The sequence below is a fragment of the Ochotona princeps genome, chromosome 14, assembly GCF_030435755.1.
Source record: "Ochotona princeps isolate mOchPri1 chromosome 14, mOchPri1.hap1, whole genome shotgun sequence".
NCBI classification, from domain to species: Eukaryota; Metazoa; Chordata; class Mammalia; order Lagomorpha; family Ochotonidae; genus Ochotona; species Ochotona princeps.
Window position 1 is genome coordinate 41,421,214 of NC_080845.1, and position 25,533 is coordinate 41,446,746.

General features: G+C 48.1%; 1 protein-coding gene across 2 annotated transcripts in view; it reads right to left on the reverse strand.

Annotated features, from left to right (window-relative positions):
• The window catches only part of MTAP (methylthioadenosine phosphorylase), a 53,517-nt gene that overhangs the window by 23,906 nt on the left and 4,078 nt on the right, over positions 1–25,533 (reverse strand). Inside the window, exons 1-4 of one of the 2 annotated variants that reach the window (XM_058672122.1) lie at positions 15,527–15,610; positions 14,748–14,834; positions 13,389–13,447; positions 8,851–9,018 (exon numbers count right to left, since the gene is read on the reverse strand). In XM_058672122.1, coding sequence (XP_058528105.1) covers positions 8,851–9,018; positions 13,389–13,447; positions 14,748–14,834; positions 15,527–15,595 — 383 coding nt within the window. In that variant the 5' untranslated portion in view covers positions 15,596–15,610. Of the gene's footprint in view, positions 1–8,850; positions 9,019–13,388; positions 13,448–14,747; positions 14,835–15,526; positions 15,611–25,533 lie in introns of those variants that run through there. The other variant, XM_004581074.3, reaches the window with a different exon arrangement.

Below are 25,533 nucleotides of genomic sequence, written 5' to 3' on the forward strand. Positions count from 1 at the left end.
CAAATGTGGGGGATGAACCAGGCAAGAATTTCTGCTGTCCTTCCTTCCAAGCAGGGCTTCCTGTGCTACATTCTTTAAGCAGAACCTAACTCAGGGACTGCCAGTAAGAGGCCAGCATGCTAATTGCATTTCACAAAAGCCATCTGGTGTTAGGATCCCACCCTGAGCTCATAAATCTTCATTGTTTGGTCATATTTTTACCACTGAGGAAAAAAGTCATCTGCAAAATTACAAAAACCGTTTGTGATAAAGATCATCACTAAAAAGAAATCTCCCTCAGGCCAGTGTTTTGTCCTAAAGGGTAAAGCTGCCATCTGCAGTGCCAGCATCCCAGCATGGGTTCTGGTTTAAGTTTCTGCTGCTCTACTTCTGATCCAGTTCATGCTAATGGTCCTGGCCAACAGACAGACAATGGTCCAAACATTTTGGCTTGTGCCACCCAGAAGGGAGGTTTGCAGGAAGCTCCTGGCTTTGGCCTGGTCCAGTGCTGGCCGCTGTGGGAAGTCAAGTAGTGAGTAGGTGGAATATCTTCCTGTCTCTGTGCAATCTGATTTTTAAATAAGAGAAAGAAAAGAGAAGAAAAGAAAAGAAAAAAGGAAAGGCAGGCAGTCACATCTTATTCCTTATTGGTATGTTCTCTAGTCTCACGTCACTCCCCAAATGCCTGCAATAGGCAGAACTGGACCCACCTGAAGCCATGAATTGGAAACCCTATCTGGATCTCAAACGTGGGTGGCAGGGACTAAAGTGCTGCCTTGTTGGATATATCGGCAGGAAGCTGGGTCTAACGTGCAACAGCCATAATTCAAACTGGCACTCCAACGTGGGATGCTGGTGTCACAAGGGGTAGTTTAACCCACTGCACTACAACACCCACTGAAGATCTTTTCTTCTTAGTCTTGTATCATAAATATGATGAATTGAATCCCTATAATAATGGCAAAGAGGAAGTCTTCTATGGAAGCTACTGTGGTTGTCTGCCTGTGTAACAGTTGGAACGCTGGGTGAAAGAAGGGCCGCGCTATCAGTTCTTGTAGCCAGACAAATAAATGTGTAGAAATATATGTTAAACACTGGATTAGGAAAGGATGCTTTGTGCTTTGAAGAAAACAGCTCCTGGGGAAAAACAGTCTTACTTCGGGCCAGTGATAAAAATCTCACTAACTATTATTCCTGGCTATCGCTTTTCCTTTGTTGTTGTTAAGATTTATTTATTTTATTGCAAAGTCAGATTTAAAGAGAGGAGGAGAGACAGTGAGAAAGACCTTCTGTCTGCTGACCCACTCCCCGAGTGGTCACAATGGCTAGAGCTTTGGGTCATTCTCTACTGCTTTCCCAGGCTAGAAGCAGGGAGCTCTATGGGGAGTGGAGCAGCTCCCATATGGGATCCTGGAATGTTCAAAGTGAGGATTTTAGTCACTGAGCCATGATTCCGGGCCTCCTGGGCATCACTTTCTAATGCACCCCGTTCATGGGAGAGTGTGGGAAGCAGGAGGGGGGTCAGGCCTTGAACCACAAGACTGACAGAAAAAAAATCAGAACAAAGACCTGGCAAATACACACCCATTCCTTGGAATTCCTCTTAAGATTACATGGTTAACAGAGCTGGGGGTATGGTCCAGTGGGGGCTACTGGCTGACTGGGCTGCACCTCCCTGTGTTGTATGTGAGGGGCGAGTGTGTGCTGGGCAGGACTGGGCTGAGCTGTAGCCACCACTGGTTTTGTGGAGAGCGGGACTATGCCCCAAGATGGCGCTTGTTATTGTCTTCTCACGGCACAAAGGCAGTAAACAAGTTTTAGGAAGTTGTAGAGGATTGGTTCAAGGTCTCATGCAGTCTGCATGGTGTGTGTGTGATCAGAGTTGTGATTGGTGTGTGTGTGCGTGATCAAGGCTGTGATTGGTGTGTTTGATGCGTGGCCAAGCAGCCCTGTTGCAATTGGCTGTTGATAGGGTTTTAACCTAAGTTTGAGAGAGAACAAAGAAGAAGAAGAACAAAGAGGAGTAGTGGTAGAGTAGTAGAAGAGGAAGCCTGTAAATACGCTGTAGTTACTGCCCTTCTGTATTATACTTGGATTTCTTGTTTTGTTATGTTATGTAATTAGTTTGTCCTTCAATAAATCCTCTTAAGAGCAAGCACCTGTGTCGGAGCTTCACTTGCTGGACGAGGGACCCCGTTAGGTTTGCCGAGGATGGAGGGCAGAACTAATCAACTACCCCAGTGAAGCTTGACAGCAAATTTCTAGGCCAATGGAGACTCAGAGGTGGATTACAATAACCAAATGACCTTGGAAGGATTTCCTCATCCTTGGAGTGGCAATCGGCAGCACCACTGAACTATCAAAACCACATGAGTGGGAATCAAGGTGGTGGAATAGGGTAAGGATATGTTTAAACAGTTTGAGAAACATCAGCCAGAGTTAATAAGCACAGAGGGCTCATTCCAGGAAATAGGACAGGACAGCCTGAAGGCACGGAGGTACCTCGAGACTGACAGGAAAGCAGTAGAGACAATGGTGAGGTATTGCAGTGACCAGAGAGCCCAGCGGCATCCAGCCAGTGGTGATCTGAACTGAACCAGCAGCTGGAACTCCAGCACCACCAGGTGGGAAGGGGAGTTCACCAGGAGCTCAGCAGGTGAAATCAGACCAAAAAAAACCTGTGCATCCTGCTAGTTTGTTTGAGCAGAGAAAGAGCAGCAGATCCCAAATAGGCAGTGGTGGCGAAAGGGTGGATTTCACAACCCAAACACGTACCAGAGCTGAGTTGGGTGCCATTTTGTGCAGCAAGGCAAAGGCTATGGGACAGGATTGTGCTTGTACTAGCTGGGAGTGAATTCATTTCTGGCTCAGTGAATTGCAGTGATGTGGCATCCTACAGGTTCTACCCAAAATAGGTCCGGGTAGATCCCAGACCAAGCCAATAGATGAACTCCACAAGTGGCACACCAGGTACCATTTGGTACAGTGTGGAAAAGGCTTTGAGACTGCAGGGACAACAGTGAGCTATGCATGTACTGAGCTGTGAGCAAACTCAATGATCTCAGTGAATTGTATTGGACACCACTCGCTGGAGGGAGTGGCACAAGTGAATGCAAACAAAGAGTTGGGTACCAAACACAATAAGTAAAATCAAACTGTAGACTTGTAGGTGACACAGCTTAGAAACCTGTGCTAAGGAGAAGAATCTGATAACCAGAAGCACAATGACCAAGAGCAAAAGAAGAGACAGAGGCACAATGAATATCACTGAAGACTTCTCTGTAAAGGAGCAAAACCCTCTGCCAACCTCAGAGTTAACTGAGGAATATATCAAGAAAATGGGGGATACAGAGTTCAAAACACATGTTATAAGGTTTCTTATCAACAATGAGAAGTACATACAGAAGTTCAAGAAATTTAAGGAGTATGTCACACAGGAAATAGTAACACTGAAACAAAATCAAGCAGGATTATTGGAAATGAAGGACGCAAGAGGGAAAATTTAAAATTCAGTGGAAAGTCTCCATAACAGAATGAATGAGGCAGAAGAAAGAATCTTAGAAACTGAAGATATTTCTTTCCACAATGGAAAATTAATCAAAAAGCTGGAAGTAGAGCTGGGTCATGCTAAAAAAGTATTCAAGAATTAAGAGTCATTAATAAAAGGCCAAATGTAGGAGTGATGGGAGTTCCAAAAGGTGCAGAAACAGAAGCTGGGTTTAAAAATGTATCCAATAAAATAGTAAGGGAAAAATGTCCCTAATCTAGAGAAAGAATTGAGAATCAACATCCAGGAGGGGCACAGAACTCCTAACAGGCTTGATCAAAAGCGATCTTCACCAAGACACATGATCATCAAGCTCTCTTCAATCAAACATAAGAAAGATCCTTAAATGTGCACATGAAAAAAAAAATCAACTGACATATAGAGGAAAGGGTATTAGAATCACAGCTGACCTCACAGCAAACCCTACAGGCCAGAGGAGAATGGAGTGACACAGTCCAGATTTTAAAAGCAAGAAATTGTTAGCCCAGGATAACATATCCAGTAAAACTTTCTTTTGCCTTTGAAAATGAAATAAAAAATTCTTCCACAGTATAGAAAAGTTAAAAGAATATGCCTCTTCTAAACCTTCCCTGCAAAGGATACTCAAAGATATTCTCTTGACAGAGAAGAGGAATAGTGCCCATCAAAACCAAAGGCAAATGTGAAGAACAAAGGCAAATGTGTGTATAATGACAATAGAAGAATAAATCAATTAACAAACCATTGCTAAAATGGCAGGATTAAATTACCACCTATTTATATTAACCCCAAAAATAAAATGGCTTGAACTCATCTAATATCCTAGATTAGTAGACTGGAATTAAATAAACAAAACCCATCTATTTCTTACCTATGGGAGACATATCTCACCAACAAAGATCAGCAGAAACTAAATCACGGATTTTGATGTTTTTGTTTGTAATTTCTTCAAAACTGTTTTGTTCTCATATTAAATTAGTCATTGACACATAGGTCATACAGTAGCATCATTTTCTTCAAGAAGGTTCTTGGTTTTCTTTTTCATTTCTTCAGGGACACATTAGTCATTCAGTAGCATGTTATTTAACTGGATGACATTATAAATTTCTATTTTTCTTTCTGTTGTTGATTTTGTATTGTGGCTTTTCATTTAAGGGGATGTACAGTAACTGTGTAATGGAGACTGTCATATCCAGATGTGAGGATACAATGCAGTATGCATCTCTACTTCCAGACTAAGATGGACTCCCAATGAAACTCTACCATTGTCCATACCTGCAGCAATGGACTTATGACTGTTTATGAATGATCAGTGGGAGGGAGAGGAATTGGGGAGGGAGTATGGGAAATCCCAGAGCTTATGGAACTGTATCATAAAATGATAATATATATAAAAAAAAATAAAACAAACAAACAAACACATGAGCAGAACCCTCAGAAAATGTTCCACAACGGGGACCCTGGGATGACATCAGGTGACAGTTTCCCATCCCCCAGGTAATGTGGTGGTTGGGAAGCTGGTTGTGGTTTCTTCTCTTGTATTCCTCCTCCCCTAAATACAGGAAGAAGAAAAAGAAAATGTGCAAACAATGGTCTCACCCACTATCCCCTGATCCTTGACCCTTCTCACTCTGGTCAATTATGTGAACATCATCAAAAATAAAATAATAATAAAAAAAATCCTTTAAAAAGGGCCCCGTGGGCTCGGCGGCGTAGCCTAGCGGCTAAAGTCCTCATCTTCAACGCGACGGGATCCCATATGGGCACCGGTTCTAATCCCAGAGGCCCAGCTTCCCATCCAGCTCCCTGCTTGTGGCCTGGGTAAGCAGTTGAGGACGGCCCAAAGCCTTGGGAGTCTGCACCCGTGTGGGAGACCTGGAAGAAGTTCCTGGCTCCTGACTTAGGATCGGCATAGCATCGGACGTTGTGGTCACTTTGGGAGTGAATCGTCGGATGGAAGATCTTCCTCTCTGTCTCTCCCTCCTCTCTGTATATCTGACTTTCCAATAACAATAAATAAATCTTAAAAAAAAAAAAAAAAAGCGCCCCTTGAGAGCTTAGTGGTTAAAGTCCTCGCCTTGCACACACTGGGATCCCATATAGGCGCTGGTTCTAATCCCGGTGGCCCTGCTTCCCATCCAGCTCCCTGCTTGTGGCCAGGGAAGGCAGTTGAGGATAGCCCTAATCTTTGGCACCCTGCACCCTGCACCCGCGTGGGAGACCCGAAAGACCTCCTGGCTCCTGACTCTGGATTGGCTCAGCTCCAACCGTTGCGGTCACTTTGAGAGTGAACCATCGGATGGAAGATCTTCCTCTCTGTCTCTCCTCCTCTCTGTATATCCGCCTTTCCAATAAAAAACAAAATCTTAAAAAAAAAATTAAGAAAACAAAACAAACAAAAACAAGAAAAACAACATTTAGCTAGACCACAAAATGAACTTCTAAAACTTAAAGAAAAAAAAAAAAAACAAAAAAACGAAACAAAAACAAAACAGAGTACATGGTTAGGAGGTGCCAAGTCAGAACGAAACCAGATCCCATGGCAACACTTGTTCTCTTTTGAGTTTTAAGTTTTAGCATTTCCGGCCCACTAGGCGTTTTCAAAGGGGTGGTGTGTGAAGTATCTGTTCATTACCCTGGAGAAAAAGTTATAGAAAAGGCCACAATGTACGGATCAGCCACAATAAATAAGAAAAAGATCCCAGGCTCCATAGCCGAGGGAGACTTTTCTTTCCAGTGTTTCATAAACCTGGGTGATTCTGAGCATGGAGTCTTATATACTGCTCTACGAGGTGATCAGGTTTCTTAAGCCATCACCTACAAACACATGGACTTGGACAACCACAACGATTTCAACACAATATCTCTTCACCGTAAACTCTAGCCTAACCCTTCCATTGACTACATCGAAGGGTTCAATGAGTACTGTGTGTTTTTGACACATTACTGTGTGTGTGTTGGGGAGAAAGTGCCAATGAACTCTCCCATAACTCCTATTCCAGAGGAAAAGACAGATAATAGTTAATGTCAGGTATAAAAAAAAGTCTGGGGATGAAAGGCAGGGTGCAAGTCACGTGATGATTTTAGTTCTTTCATTGCTTATTAGGATGAACCAGATGAAAATGCCGATACTTGGGAGTGATCTACACAATGGGCAGTTTCACACGGTTTGACCTCACAGGGTCAGCCAGCAAACGGTCCAACATATCCTTGAGAGGCATAACACAGCTGACTCTCTCCTACAGCAAGAGGAGGCGTGATGGCCTCCTGGTGGGAGGAACAGGAGGCCCTCAGGTGACAGGGGGACAGGATGAGTGCTGTGACAGCAGCCAAATGGCCTGCCTGTGGCACTTCTCTCCTCCAGACCTAGAGGTTCCAACTTCGTCACAAATTCCCTAGGAAGTGATTATTTCTAGCAGGAACGGGGCAAAGGGGTGGTCCAAACAGACCACCATTTTAATTTCTTCAACTACTTCTAAGTACCATAAATGCCCAGGAACTTGACAGTCCATCATTTGATTTTTGCGGGAAGGGACATATATATTCCTTGTGCAGCCAAGTGCCAAAACACTTTTTGTACCTGCAATAGCCAGTTGAGCTTAGTGCTGTGATGAAACAACCGGACGGGAAGGAAGTGCTTCTTGGTGTGATGCAAAAGGAGGATTGTCACAAGGAATTCAAGCTCAGTTCCCAGCAAGCCCCCAAAGCTGACTGCCAGTTCCCAGCAAGCCCCCAAAGCTGACTGCCAGTTCCCAGCAAGCCCCCAAAGCTGACTGCCAGTTCCCAGCAAGCCCCCAAAGCTGACTGCCAGTTCCCAGCAAGCCCCCAAAGCTGACTGCCAGTTCCCAGCAAGCCTGAGAGATATGGGAAGACACTGGGATAGCTAAGGATGCAATCAGTAGAAGCCAGGATACAGGAAGATGCTACGCTGCACAAAAACAAAAGGAGGGCAGATTGCGCTGGAATTCCTTCTATATTTTAGATATTAATCCTTTAACAGATGTGCAGTTTGCAAATATTTTCTCCTAGTCTGTAGGTTGTCTCTTTATATTGTTATTTTCATATATATTACAAGCTTGCAAAAATGTGTGAACCTTCCCTACACCTTTGCTTACATACCTCAAGTGTGACATAACTAAGTCTGCAAGAAACAGGGAAAATGAAAGTACAATATAGGCCATCTGCATCTAATACTAAGGAATTATTACCATGTCTTTTTAAAAAGAATTCTTTAAAGCTACAAATTGTAAGTTGATAAATGTTGAAGCTAGGGATCGGGCATACAAGAGTTCTTGATTATTTTTCCATTGTTATGTATTTAAAACTTGTACAGTATGAAGAAACAAGCTACAAACTAGCAGAAAATATTTCCAAACTGTACATCTGTTAAGGGTTTAACATCTAAACTGTATAAGGAATGCACACAACTCAACTACAAGAAAACAACCCAATTAAAAATTGGGCAATGAACCATAACAGACATTTCTCAAGAGACCTACAAATAGCCAATAGATGTGGAAAAAAAAAAAGCTCAACATCACTAATTAGCAGAGAAATGTAAAAGTATTAAAAAGATAAAAAAAGAGAACAAGGATGGAGACATTGAATACTGTTAGTTCATAAAAAATAGAATTATCATATTATCTAGCTCTAACACTGCAAGTATCTATCCAGTGGAACAGAAGTAAGTATGCTAAAGATGTGCAGTCTCAAGTCCATTGCAGCAGTGACCACAACAGGCCAGACACGGGATCCAATCAAGTCTCCATGCGCGGATGAACGGATAAGGGGCTGAGTACACAGTGCAATACTACTCAGTCACACAAGAAAATTCTTTCACTGGAGACAGCATAGATGAACTTGGAGGACATATATGAAGTAAGATAAACCAGACACGAGGCAAATACTGCACGATCTCATTTATCTGTGTACTCTGAAACAAACGTACAGAAGTAGGCACGAAAATGCCAGTCATCTCAGACCTGGGGAGGTCACAGATCTATCAAAGGAGACAAAATAACAAGACAGGGGCTTCTGGTGTCTAGTTATGTACTATACACCTTGGCATTTGAGGTTAATAGGAAAGTAACAATCAAGCGTTCTCATCACCAACCATGCTAAGGCTGTGAGGTGATGAATCAGGATTCGATGCATAGAGAATACCACTTAACCCACATGTACGACTATTATTTGTCAATTGAACAAAATCAAACAAACTCCCGCAGTACAAAACCTGCAGCAGGCTGGTGGCCCTGCCGACCCCTTCATTTCCTCCAGTTTCCACGTGTCATCCCCTGGAGCTGGGAATGACCGCGAGGACGGAAAGCCCTGCCACAGCTGCTCACCTGTCGATGAACTGGTCGATGATGACGATGTCACCGGGCTGAATCTCTTCCCGCAGGGAGCCACAGGCTGTGGTCACCAGGACGTGCGTGCAGCCCTCCTCCTTCAAGGCCCAGATGTTCGCCTGGTAGTTGACTTTGGAAGGCATGATGGTGTGCTGCCTCCCGTGCCTAAGGGAGAAAAGGGAAAGAAATTCATTTACAAAAGTATTTTCTAGCTCTTCCCACCAAGATGCTTTTGTTGGCAGAGGAGGAGTGAGAAACCACTAGGTCACACCCTGGCAACTGTAACCACCAACTATTTATCCAGGCCTGTGCCCAGTGCCGTAGGTCAACAGGCTAATCCTCCACCTTCAAGTGCTGGTATCCTTTATGGGCACTGGTTCCCGTCCCAGCTGCTCCATTTTCCATCCAGCTCCCTGCTTATGGACTGGAAAAGCAGCAGAGGATGGCTCAAATCTTTGGGGCCCTGTACCTACATGGGAGACCCGTAAGAAGCTCTTGGCTCCTGGCTTTGGATTAACTCAGCTCCAGCTTTGGCAGCCACTTGTGGGGGGGGGGGGGGGAGTGAACCAGTGGATGGATGATCTCTCTCTGTTTCTCCTTTTCTTTATAAATCTGCCTTTCAAATAAAAACAAATCTTTCAGAAAAATAATCCAGGCCCATCTTTCTATGCCTTACATTTATTATTAATTTTTATTTTTTAAAAAGATTCTATTTCTATTGGAAAGTCAGATACACAGAGAGCAGAAGAGACAGAGAGGAAGATCTTCCATCCATTGATTTACCACTCCCCAAGCGGCCTCAACAGCCAGAGCTGAAGTGATTCGAAGCCAAGAGCCTGGAGCCTCCTCCGAGTCCCCCATGTGGGTGCAGGGTCCCAAGACTTTGGGTCACCTTCTACTGCTTTCCCAGGCCACAAGCAGGGAGCTGGATAGGAAGTGGGGCTGCCAGGATTAGAACTTGCCCATATGGGATCCCGAGGCAGGCAAGGCAAGGACTTAAGCTGCGAGGTTACCACATCGGGCCCCTTACATTAATTTTTCTACCAAGTGTAATATTTCAGAATTGATGCTCTAGGAAGGCAAATCCCCTGCCTACCCTAATGGACACAAACTCTCCAGAGGGAGGCATCTGCTCTAAGTATACAATTTCCTGGGAACTGGGAGCACCAAGGAAGACAGAAATAACACAAGCTTAAGTTCCCAGTTGCATTTCTCCATTCCTTTCTGTGCTGTCACCCAAATAAGTTATTCAGAACTTTTAAAATCTCAGAATTCCCAGTTGTTTAAGGTGACATGATCAGGTTTTGCCCTATAAAGGATCACCTTAAGCCATGGACCCCTTACTGGGCTGAACTGGGCACAATCAAAATTCTGACCTTGAGGGTCTGACCCCTCCATATCCCGGAAGGTGGACAGATTCCAATCCAGGGTGTTTTCAGATTCAGCTGAGTACAGTGAGGTCATTGGGGTGGATTTCGTCCCAATAGCACAGGTGTCATAGGAAGAAATTTGGACCCAGACATGCACTGAGGGAAGAGGATGTGAAAATACAGGGAGAACTCCTCCAGCCATATGCTGGCAGTCAAAAACTGGGCAAACGGAGACTCTAAGATGGACTATGTCAATCAGTGGATTCCTCAGCGACCTCATCATGCTTGGAGTGGCGAGACTGGCAGCAATTCATACCTGTTGAACTATCAAAACCACCTGAGCAAGACCCTCGGGGCGTGCCCCACATCAGGGACCTGGGATGCATGGGAGACTGTGTGGGACTTCTCCCTTTACCTTCCAATTTACCCCAGATATAGGAAAAAAAAATGTGGAAATAATGTCATACCCACTTTCCTGTAGCCGTTGAACCTTTGTGCCATAATTAACTATGTAAAGATTGTAAAAAAACAAGTAAATAAATAAATAAAGAATACAGGGAGAAGATGACTGCACTCAGGTGGAGGATTTGAGCTTGGAAGGGATCTTTCTGCACAGTCCTCAGGAGAAACAATCCTTCCAGCACCTTCATCTCGGACTCAGGCCTCCAGAACTTCGAGGAAAGAAACTCCCGTGGAAACCTGGTATTCCACCGCCTCTGTGTCCCTGCCAGGGCCCCCTGAGCAAATGCACACCCAGCCATGACTTCCTGTAAAGCCCAAACACAGCCCACCAGGACAACGCTGGCTGTCCCTTCACTCCCTCTCCTAATTCAGCTCTGGCTGCTCATCCACACTCCCAGGGAATCTCCCCAGGGATGGAACCTTCCAAGACCAGGGCATGGGGCTCACGTCCCTGCTCTCTGAGCTTTCTTCCAGCCCCACTCAGGATCGTCAACAGTGCATCGTCCTGTGGTGCTCGCCTTCCTCACCAGAGCCAGCCCGGAGGAGGGCACCTTGTGTCTGCCTCGTTGGCTCCTCCCACAGGCGCACCTGCCATGTGAGCAGCTCATCTGCTGGACAAAGGACTGTGTTTGCTTAAAATTCTTTCAGCAATGGAACCATGGAAGCACGCACAGACCCCCTGAAGGAATGTTGGTAAACAGCCAGGAAAGGGAACCCAATTTCTAAAATTAGTTTTGAAAAAGTCCCATGTGTAACAGGACATCTACACAGGTGGCCTTTCATGGAGAACTAAAATTACTCTGGGTTGCTTGGAAAACTACGGTAACACATGGATTATGCGACCACAGAAAAGCAGGGTTCACAGGCAAACGCTTTATATGTGGTAATGCAGAAATATAAAAAGCACACCTTGTATCATGATGAATAAAAGCTTGGTCCCCTGGCTCCCAGTTCCTCATACACTTGTTTTCTTGTGGTAAGAACACGAAAATAGCTATTCTCATTTTAAGTAAGGTTATGGGTACTGGGTCTTTTGTCAGTTGCTTAGAAAAACAATCAATGTGAGAGTATTTGGTGCTGCTTAATTCTGACAACACTATAACTTGTATATAACATGATAACAAACATAAGAACATGTTTGCATATTCACATACACTTAATACTTAGGCATATCTCTAGGGGAAAAAAAGGACTAGAAGTAAATACATTCAGATGCCAAATTAAGAGTCGGGACTTAATACAGTAACACTGCCTTGACTTCAAGGCCCAGTCTGATCATATACCAGCAGTTATGTCCCCTTACCAAAATCACTTCACTCTTGGAGCCCAATCTTTCTTTATCCTGTAAAGTGGTTCTTTAAATCTCACTCTCTAGGGTTTTCAATCATCCCATGCTTACATAAAGAAACTCCAGTGTCTCCTCTGAGGCCCCAACCAGGATTGTTAGAAACATCTCAACTGCAGACAAACGCTTAGCCCGATTCCGCCCCCTGTCCAGGGCTGGGGAAGTCCATGAGCACCTGCGAAGGGGAAGCACTTCTGAGGCTCAGCTACAAAATGCCAATAATTACATTTCCTAAAGAAACCTGCAGGTCAGAAGCCACTAAAAACCACTGCATTAGAGGGTCAAACCCATTTCAACTCCGGAAATCAAAAACTCTTGTCGCAGGGCCCCACACTGCCGTGGGCCTCCTCTCACCATCTGCAAAAAGCTGGCTTATTCCCCAGGAACGACCAGAGGCTGAGAGAGGCAGGCTGCCGGCCCTCCTCCCAGGTAACGGGCCAAAGCTAACCTCCAGTTCCACTGTAGTTTGAGCAGATACTTTTATCTTGCAGAACACCGGAGTGGCAGACCCAGCACCACACAGTGCCTGTCTTCATGGCCTGTACAATCTCTCTCCTGAGGCGGGGTGGCCCTGCGACTTGCTTCTAACCCTTAGAACTCAGCTGGCCTGAGTGGGCTGCACCCCACTGGCAGGCACTCTGAATGGCCATGGGACAGACTGCCTCCAGGCGCTGAGGTCCTCAATCCTACCGCCTCAAGGAAGCGGAGGTAGCCAACAAGCACACAAAGCAAGAACGAGGCCCTCGATTCCAGATGGGACCCTGCCCTGAATGCACCTTGTGTGGCCCCTGCAGAGGACCCCGCTAAGCTGTGCCAGTCTCCTGCTTCACAGATGTGGAGGTACACACTCTTTCAAGTTGCTCAACTGGGGTACAGAAAACTAACATGTGTAGTTTCACTAATTTTTACCTCTGTGATCAAAAATGACATCACATCTGTAACATGAGATAACGCTAGCCTTGTCAAGACAGTGAGGATATGGAACCCCCAAGTCACCCACTTCAGGGGCAACAAACCTACTGGGGACCCACCCAATACTTCGACGACCCAATAGGTCATGAATACAACACTCATTGCTTTCATCTTGATAGAACAGAAGGAAAAAGCGATGAAAGCAGACATTTCTTCTTACAGCGGCAACTGAAACTAGTTCCAGTTTTAGTCAACACGTTCACATGTGTAGATCTGTGACTTCCAGAATGAGCAGTGTATTCCCAGAGCAAACGCATACACAGAGGTGACTAAAGGCTCCGACTCCGCTAACAGCGATGAACACACGGCCACGTCCCCGCTCTTTCTAGAGTCAAAATTCACATCCCCCTTCATTAGTGACATTCGAGCAGCTTAAAATACCTCACCTGGCAAGGAGGACGCAATCAACATTTTTTATCTTCCCCAAAATCAAGGCATCTGATGGCTGCAGGAAATGAAAAACAGTTATAACTCAACAGGCATTGTCCATGCCAGAAATGTCAGGACACACTTAAATAACAGAATGATGGACTTAGGACTGACTGTGAAGCACTCCTGGAATGATATGGGGGAAATCAATGGCTGGGGGGGGAAACTGGGGGCTTGGGAAGGGGGGAAGGGAAATCCCACAGCCTATGGAACCATATCATGGAATAATAAAAGAAAAAAGATGTAAACAATTTGCCTGCTGAACTTCTGGATCACAGCAGGAATCATGGGAACTACAGCCTGCTGCTCCAGCTTCAAGATCGGTAGTTGGGTTTGTGCAACATCATTTACCATTTCCAGAGCTCCTCACAGGCACAGAGAACCAAGGCCTTGCACACAAGTTAGAGTGTCTGCCCAGTGCCATTTAGCAAAATCAATTTGTTTCAAGTGTCCAGGCGACTCACGGTGGAGTGGTCAAAAATTGTGGCAGGTTCACCAACCAGTGTGAGAAAGAGAGACTGCTGCCCTGGCACTAAGAACTCGGCACTGGGACTCTACTTGAGTTGGCCATGTCTTCTAAGACAGCCAAGGAATGACCTGAGGTGACAGAGGGAAAGGTCCTCAGGACCCATGGGGTTAACAAAGCAGAGCTCATGAACAGCAGGAGGCCCGTCCAAGAAGTTGGCTGAAGAGGAGGGTCTGGTTGGGCCGCTGGATGCAGAGATGGTCACAGGAAGGTGAGAACGACTCCAATGTTGGCAAGTCACCACACAGAATCAGGAGAGAGCGGATGTCCACACCCCAGCCTGGCTGGGAACCCAGGGGCCTCTCCACAAAGCGATGTGGGCGTCTCTTCCAGTGCACTCAAGCAAGCACTCCGCCAACATCGCGTCATCTGCGTCTCCATGGCAATCCTCCTTAGGAACAGGGCTCCCTCACAGATGTTGCTGTCACCTCGTCCCATGAGTCATCAGTGTGGTGTGACCTCCGAGCCTCAAATAAGAAGCTGATTTGAATGCATGTGCACATTTGCAAAGTCCAATCGCTACGTCGAAAATGACTTGGGTTTTGACAACACATACAATTACACAATCACAAGCCCTGTTCTCACACAGTGAAATCAGGCTTTCTCACCAATACCTTCTGTGTGGCATAGCCCAGGCCAGGATTCCCAGCTCTGCCCCACCCATTCTGCCTGGAGTAGCCAGCCCTGGGCATCTAAGACAAGAGGATTCTTGTTTTTTTCTTTTTAATCTGAAAAATGAAGTCATCCAGAAGTGGAGAAGTTAACATGGCTCCCCTAAGCGCGACCTGACCTTGCCAAATGGAGTATCCACATATTTTTCAGTTCTTCCTTCTAAAATTTCCGGATCATCCAGGCCCGTCCCACCAATTATTCCAATCTAAGGGAGAAAAAAAAAAGGGGGGGGCAGAAAAACAGTCACTTTTCATCAGGAAAAATGTATACATATATATCGTTATTTTAAGCAAGGTGTGTTCATTCCTGCTAAGCCCTAATTGCTTTTTAAAAATCTTAAAAGAAAATAATGAAAACCAAGAGATACATACACAAGTAAGCAAAAACAAACCCGGGGCTAATGCTAGCGATCGAATTCTGGCTGCTCCGTTTCCCACCCAGCTCCCTACTGCTGTGCCCAGGAAAGCAGCAGCGGGTGGCCCAAGTGTCTGGGCCCCTGCACCCGCAAGGCAGACCCGGATAAACAGCCTGGCTCCTGGCGCTGGACCAGCCCAGCTGGGAGCACTGTGGCTATCTGGCAATTGATCCACCAGACAGATCTCTCTCTGTAACTTTGACTTTCATGGAAATAAATAAATCCTTGAAAATGATTTTTTCTCAAGTTCCACGATCATGTGAAGTACATCAATATTCCAGAAGTAACGAAAATGCAGGTCATTGTTTGAACTTTATCACATTTATTTCTGTTGGTGAATAATCACAGAAAGGTATTTGACTGAGCTTATGTTAGTAAGAAAACCTAAAGGGAGGCGCATGTGGTTGCATAAAAGCATTTACTAATTGTACTTTCCCTGTCAAATGAACAGAAGAGCATTCAGAAGACTGGTAACAAAACACATCAGGTGTCTCCACTGCGGCTTCTCCCCATGGCTCTGGCTTCTCCCCATGGCTCTGGCTTCTCCCCATGGCTCCGGCTTCTCCCCATGGCTCTGCCTGACCAGGCCAGAGCTTCCCTCTCCTACGGCGCCTGCAGCACAGCCAAGGGGCCGGGCAAGAACGCAGGCGGAAGATGCTGGCACGAAACGCCAGCTTCGTGAATAGCTCCCCAATTAAAAGTGGTTCCAAATGTATTTCAAGTTCAAGCACAGACTGTGTTGTTTGGAGGTTACCTTGAAAACCCTCACACAATGTTAAGAATTCCACCACCACCCTCTAAGGGTTAATCCAGTTCGATGACTAAGAGATCAAACAAAAGTAATGACAAAGATACATCCCCGTTCAGCTGCTGAAACTAAACAGTAAGGAGCTAAAGTCCCCAGGAAAGCTCCCTTCCGAAAGGAGGAAGGCATGGATTAGTCAACCTCCGGCCACAGACACCATGTGGTACTGGAAGCCAAATGGAAAGAGACCCTAGCACATTTTTTTTCATTGCAACACTGGAAATCTATTGTCCCCTGAGTAAACTTTCCAGAAAATCCATTTGCTTCTTGAGGGAAATGTCAGAGGTTAAGAGTGAACTGAACATTTGAGTCAGATAACATCAAATAATTTATTTGCTATTAGTTATACATTGCTTTGTATCAGTATGTGGGACAATGGTTGCCACTGTGGCCGCCAGTTTTTAATAATATTGAAAAATATTAACAAAATAACAAATAAGATCAACTTAGTGGTCACTAAAGACATCTGCCGGTTTCCTGAAGTGTGGCCCTGTTTCTCAACGTGTAACACATCCAATCCTTACCATTAGTGCCACCTTGTGGTGCACTGTTGAAATCACAGCAAGCCACATAGGCTGTCAACAGGTGAAGACTAACTAGTGTTACTTTCCAAATCAAACAGATGTGTTCACTCAGTCAACACACGCACTCATCCAGTTCAACCCACATTTTCAAAATTTTCGGGTTTTTTTGCTTCGCTTACACATGTCTTAGAGGCTGCCAGCGACTGTGGACCTTGTCCTCACGCTGGGCCAGAGGAAGTCTTGAGGCTCCTGAATCGGCCCTCAGCTTATCCCCCAGGACATGACCTGGGCCTCAGACTCAAACAAAGGTACTTCAAAAGTTCATGGAAAAACACACGCAAAAAAGTATTAGAAATCCATTACAACTTTTTTGATAATGGGTGTCCTCCATGAACTCATTTAAGACCCCCTGTTTGCAGATTTTAGCATTTCTTTTGCACCAATTCGATTTATTCAAACAGAGGAAAGAGAGGCGCAGAGGTCTTCCTCCAGCTGCTTCATTCCCCAACAGGCTGCAGGTGTCAGGGCAGGGCCGGGCGGCAGCCAGGGTCTCCATCCAAGTCTCCAAGTGGGTGGCAGGGTCCCAATTACTTTGAGCCCCCACAGCTGCCTCTCAGAGGGCATATTAGCCGGGAGGTGGATCAGAACAAGACGCAGGACTCGATTCAAGCACTCTTATAAGGGATGCATTGCTTCAATGCTGTGCCATGCTCTCTGCCACACAGCCCACATCTTAATTCCATTTCCCATATGCTTTTTTCCAAGTGACCTCAAAGCAAATCTTTGCTTTGAAACAGCTATTTCCATGGATGAACCAGTGCAGCTTGGCAGCAGTAGTTCATCCAGGCTAACCAGGCATCCTGCTGAAATGCAATCCCTGAGTTCACCCGCAGCAGCCCTAAGCTGGGGTAAGATGACCCTGAACCAGGTAGCCACCATCCTGGCCCTCAGCACACACAGTGTAGCACCCAGCATGAAAGCAAGACAAGAGAACTACTCAGGCCCAGCCCATCTGGTCCTCCAGCTGCCTCTAGTTGATTACTGCAACTCACACCTTGCAAGGGAAACAAAGCAATTAAGTATTGCCATCCTAGGAACCGGGACCTCTAAGATGGAGGCCTGCAGTGGCAAGATGTGGCCAATGTCGCCACCTGCTGGCGAAACAGCAAAGTACAACCGGGATGAAGCACCCAAGGGAGGGGGTTTTAAAGGACAGGCTGCATGTTCACCGCTGTGGTGACTTTACCTGATTCAACCAATACAACCACCCTAGAAGTCAGGCCCAGTGGTTAATATCCATTTTACAAATAGCGAAAGAGAAGCGCAGACATTAGGCAACGTGTCCAAGACCAAATCAGAAGGAGCAAGGCTGGGATAGGGTCTCAGGTGTTCGCGGCTTACCACCAATGTACTCATATCTCCCAGAGTCCCTCATGACATCAAACCCGATAGTTTCATTCTCTCCATATTACAGGAAATTGATGTTCAGAGAGGTCAAAGTTCTAGACCAGAGTCACAAAGCAAACCAGAATATCTGAGTGAACCATCTCACAGGGGAGAAAGACATCGCTTTTAACCTCATGTCGGCTCAACAACCATGAGACCTTGCCAGGCTCCCAGCCCACAGTCCAGGCTCACACACCACCCAGGTAAGGATGCTGCTGGTGGCTCAGGTGGCCCATGGTAGCCTTCTTGCTCGGTCACGATTTTTTCATTGCACAGGAGAGAATTCTTATTTGAAAGGCAGAAGGAAAGCAAGGAAGGGAAGACACAGAGTGACAGATCTCCCCTTCTCTCCCCCAAGGTCAGTCACGGCCACGGGTCAGGCCAGGCTGAAGCCAGGAGCCAAGAGCTCCACTTGGGTCTCCCGAGCGCATCAGCAGGGAACTGAACCAGAAGTGAAGCAGCCTGGACTTTTTAACTGGTGCTCCAACATGAGATGAAAACATTGCAGGCATCGTCTTCACGTGCTACGCCACAGCATCAGCCCTCCAAAAGTTCTGGAAATGGACCTACCGGTAGGTCAAAGCCATTGCCACATCTTAACAGCCAGTGGTCATTCCACTTTTTCCCGTAGACAGACCACCAAGCCAACCTCCACAAAAAAGGAGTGGAAGGTTTGCTTTCTTCTCTGGGACAGTGATTTCTCTGGCCATGGCTTCCTCTTGCAAGGCTGAAAGTGTATACACGAACCCCACCCCAGATCTCCTTCTGGTACCTGGCTCCCGGAGACTTTACCAACCCCACCTCAGCTCAGGAGCCACTCAGCAGCACATTGAGCCTGCCTCCAGGAAGCCATGCTCTCCCAACACTGAGAGCCCAAGCCCAAGCCGCTCAGGGTAGCACCTGCTGCCCTCTAAGCACTTCCAGCTTGTGATGAGGTCAGAGCCAGAACCACAGCGCACATGCTCCCTGACCCGAGCCCCTCAGTGCAGCTCTGTCTGTCCCCAGCAAGTCTGCCAAGCCCAGCAGACAGCACCAGCCCCTGGGGGCCAGCTTGGCCCAGACATTTCCCCAGGCCTTGCTTGGCTACAGAGGAAGCAAATGGCCACAGGTCTCGAAATGGGAGGCCTGGTTAAAACCTGCCACGTGGTCCACAAGGACGACCAACGGCTCTGACTTTGCCAAGACACCTCTCTTGGGTAAGCCTCCCTTGAAAACCGAGGTCAGGGGCTAGACTATGTTCCCCCTAAATTCCTAAATTGGAGTCTCGGGATGCAGCTGCCTTTGGAGCCAGGGTTGTACATAGGGAAGCGAAGCTAAAGGCTGAAGGGCTGGAAGAGGCCCACTCACTCCACGGTACCTGGCGTTCTCAAAGGAGCTGGGAAAATCAGGGAAAGACACAGGCAGAACCCGGTTGCGTGTGAACCACAGGGCAGGGCTCAGGAGAAACCAACCCCGCTGGACGCGCAGCTTTGGACTCCTTGGCCTGTGGCCGAGGCAGCGGCCACCAACTCACGGCCAGCGCTCCCAGTCCTCAGAGGGGCCTGCAGCACTGGGAGCCCAGAACACCCACGGCTTCTGTTTGACTAATGGTCCCTTTGCCAGCAAGTCTGACTAATGCCGGGGTGGGGAACGTCCGGCTTGTGAGATCTTTTGGTCTGGCCCTGCCAAAGCAGCCTCAAAATTCAGTAAAATATAGGGCAGGCTAATTTTTAAGTTGTTCATTTTCTTTGGCCCATGAATGATGTTACAGATATGCAAATGGCCCTTTGTATAAAAAAGCTTCCCCAGCCCTGGACGGGGAGGCACCTCACCTGCTGAAATGGCCAACGGTCTCCGGGAGGGTTGGCCTGCAGCAGGGTTTTCCTGGGCACACAGAGTAGCCCTTGGAACCCGGCTGTGCCCGTGCAGCAGCCAGCTGAGTTCGCTCAAGTCCCTGCGAGGTTTCACATCACAGCACCAGCTCTTAGATTGCAGATTCTGACCAACTGGGCAAGGCCCAGCTTCCTCTGAAGCTCTTCAGGGGTTCTGAACCCAGCACCCTGCTGTTGAGTCCAAGATGTCAAAAATGGGGTTTGCCGAATGTGGTGAAAGGGATGCTACTCCCACAGGTCCATCTGTTTCCCAGACCTGCAAACGTTACTGTCACATCACTGAATTAAGGATCCCGAGATGGGGAGATCATTGTGGATGACCTGGAGTGGACACTAAATGTAACCTCAAGGTCCTTACCAAGCGGAGCAGGGTCAATAAGGAAGGGGATATGTGGAGGAAGACGTGATGTGAGCCCAGGAATGCTGGTGCCTCTGGAGGCCCAAAGCAGAAAGCAAAAGGACCCCGCAGTGGCTCCAGAGGTATCAAGTCTAGGCACACTTGGATTTGGGCCTGTAAGGCTCGTTCTGGACTACAGGCCTCCAGGACACCGGGGAGGCGGGGAGGCTGCGAGGCCAGCGGATTAAGCTGCCACATGAGATATCAGCACTATGACGAGAGTCCTGCTCAAGTCCCAGAGGCTCCACTTCTGATCCAGCTCCCTGCTAATGTGCCTGAGAATGGAGCAAAGGGCTGGGGCCCCTGTCTCACCTGTGGGAGACCCACATGCAGTTCAAGGTTCCTGGTTTAGGCCTGGAGCAGCTCCAGATATTGCAGCCATTTGAGAAGTGAACCGGTGGATGGAAGATCTTTCTTTCCCCAGCTGTTCCCCTGTACCTTTCATCTTGCCTTTCAAATACGTTTTTTAGATAAAATTATAGCAGGAAACCCACAGGATACCCTGAGCCCCACATGGAGAGCCTGCTCAACAGTCCATCCTTCCCAGTTCTCAGGCCACTGGCTCTGACACTCAGCGGGCACCTGAGCATCTCTAGGCTTGGCAAAGTGTAAATTCCTTGGCCCCACGCTTAGAATTTCTGACCTCCAATATGTGCATTTCTGACGAGTTACCGAGTGATGTCTCCACAGAGGCCCTGCTGTGGATGCCCCAGGCCCAGAGGACTGTGCCCATAACCACAATGAAGACCCAAGGCCACTGCCTACAGACATTCACGCTACCTCCTTCCTCATCTTACCCACCCAGGAGGGCACAATTTTGGCTAGATCTGTTGAATTCTCATGAGAACCAAACGAAACGATGAGGTCAGCTCCTGTTCATGGAAACCCTACTACCTCCAACCAAAACACACAGAATCAAAATAAGCTTCTTCTAAACAAAACTACACAGCGGTGATCTCCTGGTGTCCCTCGCCACAGGCCTGGGTGGGCCTCCCTCTCCTCGGCACACAGCATTTCTCTCATGCACACAGCTCTCCCACAGGTGTGTGGCACACGGATGCTTTTCTGGCTGTCACGGCCACAGCTGCGGGGTGGGCATGTTAGGGCACGCATGAGGACAGGTTACACACACTTTTCCTGAGACAATCAGCAGTATAGTGCTTGAAGCACTGAGCAAACACCATTGTGTGACTAGGTGAAAAAGACAAAGGCTTGAAGCCAGCACATGGCATAGTGGGCAAGGCTGCTGCCCGTGATGTCAGCATCCCATATCGGTGCTGGTTTGTGTCCTAGCTGTTCTGCTTCCCATCCAGCATTCCGTGTGTGTGTGTGTGTCTGGGCAATGAAGGAAGATAAGGGGAGAAGGTGTACCCAGCCTTCCAACTGTCGCAGTACCCAGAGATGGGGAACAGCCACCCGTTATCATCTCAGGGTCCGATACAGAGCATGTGCCGAGGGCTCTGTTTAGGTGGTTTCAATAGTTCTAAAATGCTGTCAGTTTTTTCACTGCAAGGATGAGGAAATCTTTCCAAGGTTCATTGGCTGACATAGTCAACCTTACAGTCTCCATCCGACCAGACATTTTGGCCAATGCTTGGCAAGGGTAGTTGATCAATTTGTTCTGCCCTCCTTCCTCTGCAATGGTATCAAGTGTCCTCTGCAGGTTCCAATGGACTGCAGTACCCTCCATGTGCATCTGGGCATGCCATCCACTGCTCTGTCTAAGCCACTGATGAGGCCCAGTTCTGACACATGCATTTCACGGTCAGACTACAAATCCTGTGATTCTCCCCATGGTTGGAGTTCCGAGTCCAATGGTTCACTTGGGGGAATCCCCAAAGAATTCTCGTCTGAAGTAATCCCAGACCTGATTCTTGTGTGGGCTTGCAGTATGGGGTCCAGCTCTGTCCATCATCCATGTCAGCCTACACATACTGGTAGTAGCAATTGCTGGGTCAGTGCTGTCTCCAGCCCCGTCCCCTATGCAAACCAGTGGGTGCTACAGCCCAGCCTGACCCTGCCCACCACACACTTGGCCCTCATGTACACCAGTGGGAGCTGCAGCCTAGTCAGAATGGCTCCAATAATCCCCACCAGGCCCGCCCCAAGCACTGGTTCCTGTGCATGCCAGTACATCCAACAGATTGGTCCAGTCTGTCCCACATCCCATTCAGTTCTCATACACGTCAATGGGCATTGAAGTCTAGCTCAACCCAACTAACCCCACCATCCAGACCACACTTGTGTTGGCAGGTGCCACCGCCTATCTAGCCGGGCCTGCCCCCCAGCCTTGGTTCTCACGCTCATCAGTGGGAGCTGTAACCCATCAGAGAATTGCCCATTTTCACTACTGGGCCTACTGCTACTCCCGGATGCTGCATTGCCCATATAGTTCTGCATTCTAGCTTGACAGAACTTGCCATTAGCCCCAGCACTTGCCAGCTGATGCTGTGGCAAAGCCCAAGCAGCCTGCACTTACTGTGGCTCATGCACGCACCAGTGAATAGGGTCACTTAGTCCAGCCTGGCTCTCTTTCTAGCCCAACTTTCATGCAGGCCAGCAGGCACGGTAGCCCTGCCTGGCCTGTTTTGCTTCCAATCCCAGTTCTCACGTTCACCAGCATGAGCAGTGGCCCAGAACGAGAGGCCTCTGCAGCTCCCCTGCTGGGCTCACACCCCTACCCTCCATGTCTTACATGTGCTGGTGGGTGCTGTGGCCTGGTCTGGCCCAGCCAACCTCCAGTTCCAACTCATTCTGGTGAGAGCTAAAGCCTAATCCAGCCCAGTCAGCTCCCAGTACTGGCCCTCATGTGGACTAGCTGCTGTTGCAGAAACAACCCAGTCCATCCTGGTTCTTGGATCTGCCATTTGGGTGCTAAGACCTGGCCCAGCCTGGCCTGTACCCAGACATGACCTGCATATATGCCAGCGGGTACCATAACCTGGCTTGTTATGGGCTCCTTCCAGTCTTGGTTCCTGCACTCAGCTCAAGGGACTGCACCCTGACAGAGGAGTTCCCCAAGCTCCTCCATCAGGTCTCCGTCCAGTGGTAGGTCTCACACACAATGGTGGGTACTTGGTCCAGCCCAACTTAGTCCACTTCCTGTCCTAGCAGGAATAGTGGCCTTACCCAACTATCTCACACCCATTCAGGTTCTTACTGTAGAGTACTATAGCCCACCCACACCTGGTCCACACCTAGATACAGCTCTCGTGTGGTTAAGTAGGGTCAGAGACCTAGCCCAGCCCATGCTACATCCACTCTGGCTCTGACGAGCACCAGAGGGTGCTGCAGTCTAGTCCAATCTGACACACCCCAGACCCTGCCCACATCTGTGCTGAGGGACATTACAATCGTGTCCAACTCAGATCGCTGCCCCCATTTCAGCTCTCATGCTCACCAGTGGAAACCACAACACCTGAGGTGTCCCCTTATCTCCCAACCAGGCCTGTTCCCAACCACAAATCTCACACGTGCCAGTGGTCGCTCTGACCCAGCCTGGCATAGCCCATTGCCTGTCTTGGCCATTGGATGCTGTAGGTTGACTTTTCTTGGCCAGCCTCCAGTCCCAATGCTTGCTGACATGTACTGCAACCTGACCCTACCCAGTCTACCCCCATCCCTGGTTCATGCAAACTGGTAGGTAAAATAGCTTAGCCCAGCATGACCCACACTCCAGCCTGGCTCCTGCACCTGCCAGTGGGGTAAAGTTGGCTTGGCCCTGCTCAGTCCGTCCACCTCCAGAACCAAGCCACACACTTGCCAATGGGTGGGGCTACCTGGCGTGACCTGACCAACACCCAGGCCTGAAGCACATGCTCTCTGGTAGGGCTACGGCCCACCAGGGGAGTTTCCCAGGTTCTCCTACTAGGTCCACTCCCAGACCCATATCTCACACGTACCAGTGGGTGTAGGCCCTTACCCAGCATAGCTTGTCCCCTCTGTCTTAACCATTGTATGAGATGGTAGGTGCTGTGTGGCCCAGCTGCCCCACACCCTATTCTTGGGTGTTCCTGCAGGTGCTACAGCCTGGACCTGTCCAACCTGTTAACAACCTCAGTACCCACAAGTGTTGGAGGTTCCACAGTCATATCAAGGTCAGCCCATCACTCCAGCTCTTAAGCTAACCAGTGGAAACTGCAGTTCCACAGGGGTGGGCCCACATACCCCCACAGAATCTGCCTTAGACCTGGTTCTCTCATGTGCTGGTTAGTGTCATGACCCAACCTAACATTACCCATCCCTGGTTCCAACTCTCACTGCTGGGAACTGTGATCCAGCCCTGTCAGAAGGTCACCAGCTCTAGATTTAGTGTGCACTGCTGGGTGGTGGCTGGCTGTGATGCATGCTAACTAGCCTAGCTGGGATCTCCTATGTGGGCTGGTGTATCTGTCTGGTCCACTAAAGTCCTGCAGCTTCCACCCTCGGAAGTGCTCAGTCTCAGCCCCTCACTTACCTACAAGTTTGTCAATGGGATTCCCTCCAAAGTCATTCCTCACCTGGAACATATTCCCTCAGCAGTCTTCCCTCTCACACTTCTCCTCCTCTCCCAACCACTCACCCCAGTCAATCCACAGACCACACATGTGGGGAGATCAGCAGGCTGGTTCCTCCTATCAGCACCATCTCCTTTTCCCTCCATCAAGCCCCCATCCCCAGGCTCCCAGGAGCACAGGGCCAGGCTCCTGTGCCCAGAGGGCAGCCAGCCTGCGTGACGCGTGCTCACCAGGGAGCACAGGCCCAAGGGAGTGTGGTCCTGGCCCCCTGCAGCCTTGGGGCAGTCAGCCTGAATGGCAGCTGCTCACCACAGAGTGTAGGCCCAGGAGCCCCACCCAGCATCCTGCTAATGCGCCCAGGAAAGCAGCATAAGATGGCAGAGGTCCTTGGGCCCCCGCATCCATGTGGGAGACCCTGAGGAGGTTCCAGGCTCCTGGTTCGGCCTGGTCCATCTCCAGCCATGGCGGTCACTTGGGCAGCGAACCAACAGATGGGAGATCTCAATCACTTTCTCTTTCTCTAACTCTTTAAATGAACAAATCAATCTTTATGAAAAGAATGAAGGCTGGTTCACTGGATTCTCAATTGAGGCTTGTGGGTTGTACCCAGTTTCACAGAACCACAGAAGGACTTTTCGGAAAGCTTTTGCTGGCCACTCTCAAGAGTACCAAAAGGAGAGCATTAAAGGCTGATTCCCCACAAGGCAGACACTTCAACTTCCGCCTCCCTTACTGCTACTCTTTGTAATTTGGCACCCACCCACAACTGGACCCAATCCCCTCCTTGTCATAGCAGCCATGATTAACAAGAGCTATTATTTTAAGAAAAAAAAAAAAAAAAAACCAAAAAACTCCCAGAGTAAAAGGTGGAATGTGGGTAGCAGCCTGGGGGAGCCACGAAGCACTAAAGAAACCCTCCAGAAGGCCCTCCACCTGGTTGCCGAGACCTG